The following is a 13,243-nucleotide window of genomic DNA, read 5'->3' as shown; positions in this document are numbered from 1 at the left end:
TTAAAACAAATAAAAGGAAGTTCTTCACACAGACTATAACAATGTTTTGGATAAATTCATGGTGGCTAAGTCCATAAATAATGGTGTCCCTAGCCTCTGTGATGGATGGCAGGAGAGAGATCACTTGATCATTGCCTGGCACTGGCCTCAAAGCAGAACCCTTCCCTACCATTCCAGCTACAGGGTGAGCATTTGTTTACCTTCTGATATTGAGTGGGATTGGCAATATCTAGCGGGAAAAATAATGTTTCCCAGAATAAAGTGGATAGGGATCATCACAGCCCTGTTCACAAAGATGAGTTTAGCAAAAGTCTCTGATTTTTGAAGCAGAAACTGCCAGGAAAAAGAAAAGAAGAAACAGTGGTTTTGTTCAGTATTTTGTGCCAGCTCAAATAATATGTACATACATTTAATACATATGCAATAAATATGCACACATTGTATGAATGTGCATATGTATATATAACACACACAGATAGGCAGTCACACTTAAAATGTTCCTTCCTTTTGAGTGACGTTACTAGTTCTAGTGATACTCCCAAGTACAGAAAAATCTCTTCAAAATAGAAGAATCTATTTGCACACTCACTCACACCACTTCTAACATATTCTTTGGTTTAAAGATACATATTATCACAACTGATTTGCTGTGTGTGGCTATTTAGGTAGCTTGAGTTAAATGGAAAATGTTTTCAAAAGAGGTAGAATATATTTTTTCTCCCATGCAAAATATGAAAAGATAACTACTAATTCTAACTTTTAGCCAAGTTTAAAGACCAGTTTCTTCAAATTATGTGCAATTGGGCTAGCCTCTATCAGATGAAAAAACACTTTCAAGTGACAGAATAAATATTTCTTGATGAAAATTAAAAGATACCGCTATAGATTTCTTCCTGCCTCCTCCCCACCATCTCCTGGCTTTTCTGTAATTTGACTTACCTTAGTGTAAGTTTGATTTATACGGTGGTAGATAACCTAATAGACGGAAGCAGTATTACAGAGCTGGAGAGGAAATAATCCCCTAAGTGAAAATTATTTGTTTGGTGTCAATAATACTATACTCAGCAGTGCAGGGAAGGATCAGTTTAATTAATGTTGCTAGTTAGCATAAATATAACCATTCTGATTAAAGTGCTAGTTCATCACAGACAGAGTCAGATCACACACTCCTCCCTCAGGCAATTGTCCCAGAGAATTCAATGGCAGAGTTTTTTCTGAGTAAAGAAGTTGGCCCATACTAAATATACACCCACTTGCTGGTCTAAGCATCTCATTTGGGACACTTAGCGACCACCAAACCATAGATTCAAATCCCAGGAGGATTAACTGAACCCCGCCACCTTCCAGGGGAAAGAAATTGAGCATCATGAAAAAATGTCCTGTTCTGGGAAGTGTTTCAGATGAGACCTTCAAAAATCCATGTCCCATTCTACAGTGACTTTAAATAACCCAGTCCTGCAAGATGCTGAGTGCTCATTTCCCATTGACTTCAGTGGGAGGGATGGTGCTCAGGACCTTGCAGAATTAGGCCCCAAGTTCCCACAGCACTTTCCCCAAAGTAGATGTTTGCCCAGACGTCTTTCACCTTTTGCTCCCCAACCCTACTGCACCACAGGCTGCTATGGAACAGTTACATGCCAACCAGAGGTAGCTGCATTCCAGTGGTGCTTTCAGATTCTTTGCGAAGAAAGGATCAATGGAGTTGTAAGGCCCAATCCTGCTCCCACTGAATTCAAAGGAAAAAGTCCATTGACTTTAGTGGGCACAGGATCAGCTCTCACGACATTATTAAGCACTAGTGTGACTGACAGTCTCCCAATTACTGGCATTCGACCTATTTTAAAAAGGAATTTCTTGCTACCGCTTTATGTATTAAACCGCACGCTCCTAGATGACAAAGGACTCAATCCTGCAAAAAAGGTAAGGACTGTAAATAGGATGCTGAGGACTCTCAATTCCCAATGAGATCAACAGGAGATAAGAGTGCACAAAACCTCACAAGCAGCACTCAGCCCTTCACAGGATCAGGCCCACACACAATGTGTGTGGATCAGGCCCACACACAATTTTTTCCCCACGAAAAGGGAGACTCTGGCTCCGCGTATATGTATAATCTAGTGGCGTTTGTGTTTGGAGTAGAAACTGCATCCTCATGAATGATGGCAGGATTTTTATGTGCCTAATGATTAAAAAAATAGAACAACGTTCTATCCGTTTTTACTGCATTCAGCACCAGAGTGTTTTGTTAAGTAGCTGCTGTGTTTAAAGATCTGTCCAATATATAATCTTTTCATGTCTTCCTTCCTAGTTTCTCCTTTTCTGGTTTCCTTTGCTTTGACCTCTCAGGAGCTGGTTGAAATATAAACAGTTCCTGCTTGGAAGTGACAAGGCATGCTTATTAAATAACTCCTGAATAGCGTAGGTGTGCACACCTGTATTCACAATAAGGGCAAAGCTCATCTGTGCAGGAAACAGTTCTCTCAGGGGCCGGGGCCAGACTCCACAGGAACTAAGGATCATCACAGACTTCATCACCTTCTGCTCTAAGTGCCCAGCACACTTCTGAGACCCTGCCTTCACTAATATTAACAGAGTGGCATGGGCATTTAAAAAAAACCCACAACACTAGCAAAACAAAATATACTACCACAGAGTTCTGCCCCTGCGGAGAGGCTGAGAGAGAGAACAAATGACAGATGCTAGTCATGTTTCTTAATGTTCCATTGGAAGATGCTCAGACACTACGGTGGTGAGGGTGGTATAAGACCCTATATAGAATAGGTGTGTACATACACAGTGTGTCTGTGAATATATATAAATAAATACAATAATTGCTCCCTTTTATGCTCTTTGGTAAAGCATGTTATCGAAAGAGATTTGAAATACAAGCTTATGGGATGTGTTGGAGTTCCAAAGAGATGAATTTATGAATGTATTCCTAACAAAACACACTCTGGAAAGCTTTAATCTATGAATGGTGACAACTCTAGACAAAATGGATTTTTAATAGAATATAATGTAAACCGCCTGAGCCATTGTGATAAGGATTTTTTTTAAGTGTTGTAGAGAAAAAGGCATGATGCACTTGGCATGAAAGGAGGAAAGGTCTTAATTTAAAATATTTTAACAAACACTCAATTTGCATGCACAAATGTGAAAAGTGGAGATGAAAAACTCATGATAAAGGATAATACCGCAGAGAGGAGGAGGAGAAAGATTAGAAAAGTAAGCAAATTTGAAAGGGCTCTGAAAGATAATGCCAGCTAAAAGGAATAGAAACTGGATTATGAATGTGTTGCAGTCTAAAGCCACTGTTCTTCTTGTAGTCAAAGTCTGACTCCAAGGTCCTTCATGACTCTTATCAGAGCCAAGCACTGGGGAAAGCAATAGTAGCTGATGCCTATGTAGTGGAAAACTGGCCTCAGTAAGGTAAGGGCATCCAAAAGTAGTCAGGGACATTTCAACAGAATGCCCACTCCTGCAACTCTCTCTTATATGAGTAGCTCTTACTCATCCAAACAGTTCCACTGAAGTCCTCTGGAGTGAGGATTGCCGGATCATTCCCTTTAATTGTAAAGCAGAAGTAAATACTGCAAATATTAGCAAACAGAAAAAGTTCCTCCTCCAGGATGACATGCTTCCACTAAAAGCAGTAGGCTCAATTCACTGGGTTACTCCAGCTTTATACTGGTTTCCCTCCAGGGAAGTCAGTGGCATAAAATTGAGCTCACTGACTTCTGTGGGAACTGGCTGAGTCCCTCAAGGGAAAATTTATTTATCAACATTTACAGTCTGTCCTTCTGCTATACAATTAAGGAGCATGATCTTGTGACATTTTACTCAGGCAAAACTCCAGTTGACTTCAGTGAAGCTTCTTGAAGTTACTAACAGAAGCAAGGGATGCAGAATCAGTCCCGATGGCCATACTGACTGAAATTGGAGCAGGATTTGGGCTCCTATTGATTTAAATGAACCAACAAACAAAGTAGCAGAATCCTTATACGAACTTTACACATTGTTCAAAAGAAAGAGCATCAAGGCCAAAAAAAAAAATTTAAAATAAAGATCAAAGTTAAATATTTACTCTAAGCACTACAACATTTGCAAATCTGGAACCGATCTTTCAGCAGTTTCTATTTGCATACTTTAATTAATCCAGAAATATTAAAACTAATCTCACAAAGGAAAGGGTCAAAGTATTAATTAACTTGAGATTTGTTGCTTTTGTATAATTTAACAGTTCAACACAAAGTAAAAAACAGTGTTAATAAAAACTAAGTTACTGTGACAGGTATAATTTCATGGATTAGTGAAACATGTACAAGGCAAAAAACTTCCAGTGTTCTCCCTAGTTTTTGCTTTACTAAAACAAAAATTAGTAACTTCGGTTCAATTAAATAGATTCTTCTTCAGCAAAGAATTGCGGTATATTAAGATTTCCTTGAACCTCAACATTTCCCTTTTAATATGATGAGTTTTTATTGCTCTACATGGAACATAGGTCACAGCTATTGTAATGGAAAATCTAAACTAACAATTTATCTGAAGTCAATATTGAGCAAGACTCTTGATTGGCAATTTGGGTTCATTCAGAGAAACCTTGATTGGATTTAATCATTGGAGTTTTCATAGCCCAAGTCTGCATGTGGCAACTGTAACTCCAGTATAACAGTGGTGGTTCTCCTCGCAGTCAAACACCCTCACAAAGCTTTAAAAGAAAGCTAGCATGTGGCTTTAGCCACAGAAAACATAAGGAGTATTATTAGAAAAGAACTGAATCAGAAACAAATGACTGTAACAGTGCCAATCCCTGTGTTAGAAATAGGTGAGCTCTAAGAATCGCAATGATAATTGTTATGATGAAAATGAGCAGCAGCAAATTACAAAGAAAAGCTAGAATTTCCCACCTCCAAGATGGGACCCAGATAAATCAGATCCCAAAATTTGGGTTTGCCACTTTGGGGGGCCGGGGGGTGAAGTGAGTGGAGAAGGCTAAAAATAGGAGAGAAGTTAAAGAAACCCAGTATGGATAGAAATATTCAATTGAAATTTTGCACTAGAAAACTCATTGACAACTTTTTGTTTAAATATGTCCCTGCAGTGTTTGTTCCTCAAATATAGCATGAGAAATGGAATGTGAAACTGGCAAGAAATTGAATCTGAAATCCAAACATTCAATAATAATTTCACTGGGTCTGAACAGACACTATCAGCTGCTTATCTTCCTTAAAAGGATCTTCAGAGAAGGACAGATGCAGAAGAAGAATTCTCGAATGTAAAGTCTAACACAGTTTTGTGACTAGCTACAATACAATTTGGAGCTAAACATATGCTTTGTGTACTCTAAATATAGTGTAGTTGCAAGAGCAATTGCTTGTATTATAAAAGACATAATTTTGACTAACAATTTAAATTTCCATTACTTTTGATATCTTTGGATATAGTTTGTTACAGCATCATCATCATAAATATTTATGGCATTCATGAGAAGTCAGACATCCATAGGTATGCTGCAGTGGTAATGAATGATACTTGGTAGCTATTACTTTTATAGCTTTTCAAATAAAAGTGAGAGCACTGTCCTATATGCCATTAAATTATTTGTAGTATTTCTCCCATTTTAATCCACTTCTTGCTGTTGGCTTTCTTGCAGCAGGCATTTATTCCTACCATCCCCCCAAGGTGACAGACAATAGGAGAGAGGTAATTTCTGCTGTATCAAGTATAATTAGGTTATTCACTTATGAAGCACTGAAGAAAAAAAAAACCCTAAAGCTCTCATAAGATAACATAGAATCATGTTATAGCTTTCGCAAGGCTTCTGAACTTAGGAGGGTGGTGAAAGGACAGCAGTGCTTTCAAAAGCAGCATCGTTTATAAAAGGTACTATTATTTTTCTTGCTAGACATCACATCTATGGTGACACATCAAATAGCTTGGATGTCTTACCTGCTCTCTATATTTGGATCATTACGCACACAAACAACAGAGGCAGTGGTCTGCATCCCTCCATTGTCTACTTCCTCTTGAATTCCCCATTGGTCTGCATCACTGACTCTGATGGCCATTATCTTCACACCTGGTGCTGCCTTAATTCTGTTGGGGAACAACAGAGATGATTTTAGTTAGAAACACCATGAAAATAAACCCGGCAAGGTAAACAGGTGAAATAAAATAGGAAACCTTCCCCCTTGCATCCATAATAGACTGATACACGGGACCTGTAAGTCACTCTGCCTTAAAACAATAGAAGTGATCCGATTCTGTGACACAAGTATGAGTTTCATTATGCGCAAAGCCAGTAAATTTTCAGCTTGAACAATGTGGCAAGAATAAGAGCACTTTCTGCCTCAGTGGCACCAGTTGGACATAAATGAAACAGATGTGACTAAGCATACATTGATTTAATTTGTTGTGTTTATACTTTAGTTTAACAGCGAGAACCATAGCGATGTGGTATAAATAGATCCTTATGTTTGTCAAGCTCTCAGAGTAAGCTGCTTATACGTACAAGGGAGACCGACCACAAGGAACGTGCTCAAGTGGTCAAAGAGCACCACATAGGGGAGAGGGGGAGACACGTCTTTTATTGCCTTGTCACAGCGAGTGGATTGCGGAATGAAAACAATGACAAGAGTTGTATTTACATCTACCAAACCTAGTGGATTATATGAGCACGAAAAGCATTGCCCCGTTCCATTTGCTGCCAAAATAAGCAAAATGGAAAAATCTTTGTTTTCTTCAGCACATGCAGAGGACAATGACTCTATAGTCAGTCCAGCGGTTGATATAGCCTCTTTTTTCTTTTGCGCCTTTTTGTGTGATTGACCAAAAAAAAAAAGGAATTTGTGCTGCTGTTCTGTGCTACAAAGGGATTGCCAAAGAATGGGAAATAAACTCCGTTGTAACAGCAAGGACTTCATTTGTACTGTTCAAGTTCTGCACAACTATCCAGGGATTTCCATGGGAGCACTGCAGACGTGCTCGGAGTATACTTCGGCTGAAAGCACTGCTACCGGACTTCATGAATGATAAGTAATGCCAAAAGGGACCTCTAAGTCTTATGGTGGGATGAAACAGCACTGCTGAGGCTTGAAATGTTACTTAGCAGTGAATTCTGATGGGTTTAACCCCACCCCCTGGATGCCTAGTGGCCTGTTAGTGCTAACACCACACTGAAAGTTATTTATGAATCTCCTTTAAGCACTAACAGAGTTCATGATTTTGGATCAAAGGGTCTTCAAGATCCAGTGGAGGCCACTTCCCTTGAGATCGTTTTAACTCATTCTGCTTTTATGATACCCTTATCTTTTCCCTTGCAAGCCTTCACTAGCGTGACAGGCCAAATCCGTGCCCAGTACAACTCCTCTGAAGGCAAAATAATTCCAACAGAAAACTCTTCTGTCCAGATTTGTTTCCCTCGTGCTTCTCCAGATCTCTGAGCAGCCTCTCACCAAGCCAAAATGCCCCTTTCTTGTCCCCCTTTTTCAGAGGAATTTTAGTTTACTTTGCATGAATTATACTGAACCAAACCCTCCTCTCACTATAGTACTGTGACTCCACTGACTTCCTGATTTACACCTATGGAAATGAGAAGAGAATCAGGTCCTTGTCTGATTACTGAGACTGGGGGGAAAGAGGTCACGCAAAGGAGGAAGGACAGCAGGATTTGGTCCTGTACCTTTTTCGGATTCACCAGACTTCCTCCACGCATCTGATTTTAATGCTTTTAATGCTTTAACCATTTCACTAGATTTCTTAACTCCTTAGTGTTCACCTTCTGGCACTCAAAGCTGAATCTGTTTTGACTGGTGAATCCTATATCCCAGTGATGCAGGAGACAGCTCCTCCACACTCTCAGCCTCCCCAGAGTGCTGGGCTGCAGATTCGTCTTTACCCATGTGGGGTTTGTGTTGCAGGTGTCCTCCCCGCCCCGCTCCATGCACCCTGCCTATTTCTCTGCATCTTCCTCCACCAGGTATCCCACTGCTGCATGCTGAGGGGATCAGAGGATGCTGGTGTGGATGCAGCAGCCTCAAATGCCCCTCCATCTCTCCCGCAGCCCCAAGTTAACCCTCTGTTGGAAGAGCAGTCATCAGCGTGGAAGGCTCTTTGATGGCTAAGGAGGACAGAGAGCACCAAGGAGGGGAGTGAGGCTGAGACACCAAGAGGTGCCATGGAGGGAAAGGGAGCAAGAGATGCTGGGAAACAGAAAGAGGGCAGCATACAGAGGGAGTCATGGAAGCAGGGGATGAGTGACACCAAGAGGCAGACAGAACCAGGGGGGGAGGAGAGACCTTTGGTATATCAGGGTTAGTCATGGAGAAGGGAGTTGGAGTAAAAGACCCTGGGGGAGAATGCTGAGGGGGAAAGATGTGCAGGAGGAGGGAGATAAGATGCCAGCAGGGGAGGACTTCAGTGGCTCAGGCATAGGTTAGGGGTTTGTTGCAGGAGTGGGTGGGTGAGATTCTGCAGCCTGCATTGTGCAGGAGGTCAGACTAGATGATCATACTGGTCCTTTCTGACCTTAAAGTCTATGACTCTATGACAGAAAGGGGTGGAGTCTGCGAGGTGTGGGAAGAACTGACTATGCAGAGGAATAAGAGGGAAAGGGAAGAATCTCCTGAGGGGGAAGCAGATTCTTTGGTGAAGAGAGAGAGAACCACATACTAGGGGTTTCCAGATCCAAACTTGACCCAAGTCTGGTGCATATAGTTCAGATCCATCTCCCGTAAATACTGTTGGCATATAGTGCTACCCCTGCATCCTGTTCTCGCTTTTCTAGCTCTTCCAAATAGATTGCGCCCAACAACGCTGACACTCTCTTCTGCCTGAACCAACTGCTGGTGCCTAGAGTCCTGTAAGCCAGGAGGCAATGCCACCTACTACTCTGTGTCTGAGTACAGCTATGAGCTATTTTTTGACCATCTGGATGGCAGATGAAACTCCCGGATGACTCTGTCCCGTTGGCTCACCATTTGCTTCTCCCCCTTAGGGTACTGTCCCTTAACAGGAGGCCTTCTGGGTTTTGGCAGGGCTGCCTTGTTGACGGCGCCTGCAGATTTTATTTGCTGTGTTTCTGCTGTCTTATTGGGTTAGCATCAGGGGAACGTCTCATGCTTTCTTTCTCCCTCTTACTCTCTCCAAAATGTTTCAGAATGCTGCAAGATGTCATTTGGCCTTTTTGGATGTCGTGAGAGCCAGGAAGGGTGGGAGAGGGAGGAAACTGAATCCAGCTTCTCACTTGGAAAAGCCAGATATTCAAATTAAACAAGTCTGCAGATGAACATTTTGATCCTCTCATCCCTCAGACCGTCTCATAGCTCCATGGACATGGAAAACCCATTGTGAGACTTGGTGGAGCTGAATATGAAAAAGAATTGGCAATTCCTTCCAAAGCAAACATTACTGACTTGAACAGTCCAGTGGTTAAGCTGCTAGTAGCAGACTCAGGAAATCCTAGGCTGCATTCCTTGCTATGGTAGAGACCCCTGTGTGACCTTGGCCAAGTCATTAGTCTCTCTGGGCCTCAATCCCTCATCTGTAAAACAGGGATAGTATCAGTTCCTGACACCACAGGGGTGTTGTGAGGATAAATTCCAAAGTTTGCCAGAAAATAGAAATTCTGTCCAAGGGGAAATTCTAGCCTTTTGGGAATTTCCTTTCATCACAAATCGGGACAGAAGCCAACATTTTGAAATTTACTGTGGCATGAAAATTCCAAAATATTTTGCTTTGGAAACCCTGAAATGACGTTATCAAAGCATTTCATTTTTCGCATCAAAACATGGTAGATGATATTAAATATAATATTTCAATTAAAGTATTTTAAAGGTTAAAACATTAAAAATCAAAATGAGAAGATAAAGTTAGAATGAAATGAGAAAATCTAAACAAAAATATTTCATTGTGGTCAGAATACTTTTTTTTTTAAATCCATCCAAATTTTCACCAAAAATCAACATGATCCCACAAACATTTCAGTATTGACAAAACAGCACCCTGGGAGGGAAAATTATTATGCTGAAATTTTTTCAATCTGCTCTAATACAGACATTGTGAGTTACTTAAATACTCTGTAACGGGGGCCGAGAAGTACCTAAGACTGATAGGTACTGTCATCCAATAGAGGGGGCTCTCTAAAAAGTAGGTTACCATGTACCCACAACAACATGCAATCCAGGATGTGGTATGTTTAGCATCCACCGTGTATATCCTTTTCTCCACTGAATTTCGTTCTCAGGAAAGGCACCAGAGCTAGAATTGGAGAGTGAACACCACATAGCCACAGGACAGGTACTGCAAACTTTACCTTGAGGAAGTGTAACAATCAAACCACATATACCCCATTCAAGTAAATTAAATGCAGCTGACCTTGCTGACACCTCCCACTGATGGTCCTGAGACCTAGAGTTCTGAAGTGGATCCAGACTTTTCCAGAACTTAGGAGTGTTGGTGCTGTGCACTTCTGGTTGAGGCTCCCTTTTAGTTTTTTCCAGAAGAATTAGAACAGAGCAATTGAAATAATAGCAGAGGGCAGAGTGGTAGAAGTGTGATAGTTACACAGTGGACTAGTAGTGTCCATTTATTCTTTTATGTAGAGACTGTCCGGTTTAGCCAATGTACATGGCAGAGGGGCATTGCTGGCACATGATGCCATATATCACATTAGTAGATGTGCAGGTGAATGAGCCCCAATGGGGTGGCTGATGTAGTTGGGTCCAATGATGGTGTTGCTAGAGTAGATATGGGGACAGAGTAGGCAACGAGATTTGTTACAGGGATTGGTTCCTGGGTTAGTGCATCTGTGGTGTGGTGTGTAGTTGCTGGTGAGTATTTGCTTCAGGTTGGGGGACTGTCTGTAAGCAAGGTCTGGCCTGCCTCCCAAGGTCTGTGAGAGTGAGGGATCGTTTTCCAGGATAGCTTGTAGATTGTTGATGATGTGCTAGAGCGGTTTTAGCTGGAGGCTGTATATGATGGCCAGTGGTGTTCTGTTCCGGACAGTCTCTACGTAAAAGAATAAATGGACACAAATCGGACATCAGGAATGGCAACATACAGAAGCCAGTAGGAGAACACTTCAATCTTCCTGGACATTCTATAACAGATTTAAAAGTAGCCATACCTGAACAAAAAAACTTCAAAAACAGACTTCAAATAGAAACTGCAGAACAAAAATTCATTTGCAAATTTAACACCATTAATTTGGGCTTGAATAGGGACTGGGAGTGGCTGGCTCACTACAAAAGCAACTTTCCCTCTCCTGTTATTGACACCTCCTCATCAGTTATTGGGAGTGGACCACATCCACCCTGATCGAATTGGCCCTGTCAGCACTGGTTCTCCACTTGTGAGGTAACTCCCTTCTCTTCATGTGTCAGTATATTTATGCCTGCATCTGTAATTTGCACTCCATGCATCTGAAGAAGTGGGTTTTTTACCCACAAAAGTTTATGCCCAAATAAATCTGTTAGTCTTTAAGGTGCCACCGGACTCCTTGTTTTAAATGCAGTCCCATCCTAAAAGCATGTGGCCCTATGAATTCAACAGCTCAGAACCTTTTCTCTCAGCTATTATAAGAACAAAAGGAGAGAAGCTGCAAGAAATCATTCATGCTGGGGTAGAGAACTTAAGGAATTTAACTGCTGACCACTGAAAGGACGTGATACAGTAATACTTCCACTGCTTCCCATGCAATTAAATGAGAAACCTGAAAGGTAAATGTCTGCTTGCTATACACAGGCAGTAGCTTTCAAGCAGCTATAATTGTGATGTACAACCTCAGCAAAAATACATTTAAAATAGAAACAGGATGAAAAGATATTTAGAAACCTATACCAGGAATATGCTTAGAGCAGATGGAACTTGCTTAAACTGATTAGAAAGGAAGATTTCTAAAATAGCTCTGAGACGGTAATTTATTTTCCCCCTGCTATTATGGAAAAGTACAACACGGTCTGAATTGAATTCATCCTCGGTTACATAATAACAACAGATATAATAATAAGCTTCCATAGAATGTGCCACTGCAGGAGCAAAAAGAACTTTACAAAATGGGATTACACTTGCAGTGGCTAGCAGACTAGGTACTTACCTAAGCCAAGAAACTGACAGAAATCAGCCCTACCTAACTGTTGCATTGGAAAAAGGAGATATTACTTATCTAGACAAAAAAAAATGAAGGACCCAAGCCTATGAACTGCTGAGCACTTCCTGCAAGGTACTGAGTGCGCTCAGTCCTTGGGATGCTCAGCAAGTCTCAGTATCAGGATCAGGCCCTAAATCCTCATCATCTTAGTGATTATTTCATTTTTATATTGTAATGAGCTCATCACAGACTTACACTGAAATTGGTTCTCTACCAAAGCCTCCTAAAAATAGCAATACAATAGCACCTGCACATGCTTCTATTGAAATTAATATTCAATTGCGAACACGTTAAAGTTAACTCTATTTGAAATACATGTAAAATATGATATGAAGCCTTTGGGGCAAAGTGAATCCAAGAAAGAGTCTGATGTGGAAGCACAAATAGCATGGGGGGGGGGGTTAATCATGTAAGTAAAACAGCAAGCCTACAAACCCAAAAGGAGAAAGATAGATGGTAGGCAGATGGCAAAGTGGAAAAAAAGAAAGCGATTGCAATGCATTGAACAAAACCCCTGGGAATGGGGTTTGAGTACGGACCACAGGAAGAAACCCTCAACAAGATCTTGAGATATTCCTAGTAGAAACAGGTGTTATCAGCAAAGTAACTGACAATTGACAATGGGACCAAAGCAGATGTTTGCCCTTAGGGATGATGAAGGGAGATCAGTAACTATAGACAGAGACAGCATGTTGCAAAGAGAACAGGAGTTTTACCTGAAGTTCTACCATCAAGTCCCTTCCATCCTAGAAACAATTCCGCTGACTTCCCATTCATTTCAGGCTCCAGTTTCATGGATTAACTCCTGCCTATTTGTGTCTCTCTGCATTCCTCTGGCTCTGTCTCTGTCCCGGTATTCTCATCAGTGCTGATGCAAGTGCATTCTCGCGGGAACTCATGGACCTGTATCTCATCTCCTCAGCTCTCAATCACCTTTCAAACTGCATCTGAAAACAGGTCTTTCCTCCCTCCTGTATAGTTCTTCATTTCACTCCACATCTGCCATTTTTATATAACCTCTTGTAGCTGTCCTGACAAACATTAGGTGATGCAGGTTGTATGAAAGCAGCTATTATTGTGTTGTACTGGAATATC

At 41.1% G+C, this 13,243-nt stretch overlaps 1 protein-coding gene across 4 annotated transcripts in view; it reads right to left on the bottom strand.

Annotated features, from left to right (window-relative positions):
- The window catches only part of TMEM132B (transmembrane protein 132B), a 341,030-nt gene that overhangs the window by 181,693 nt on the left and 146,094 nt on the right, over nt 1-13,243 (bottom strand). For all 4 annotated transcript variants that reach the window (XM_039505631.1, XM_039505630.1, XM_039505632.1 and 1 more), the window contains one exon: nt 5,950-6,096. In XM_039505631.1, the coding sequence (XP_039361565.1) occupies nt 5,950-6,096 (147 nt within the window). The remainder of the gene's footprint in view (nt 1-5,949; nt 6,097-13,243) is intronic.

Source organism: Mauremys reevesii, linkage group 18 (assembly GCF_016161935.1).
Source record: "Mauremys reevesii isolate NIE-2019 linkage group 18, ASM1616193v1, whole genome shotgun sequence".
Lineage (NCBI taxonomy): Eukaryota > Metazoa > Chordata > Testudines > Geoemydidae > Mauremys > Mauremys reevesii.
Note: the sequence above shows the minus strand (reverse complement) of the source record. Positions and strands in the feature narration are given on the sequence as shown.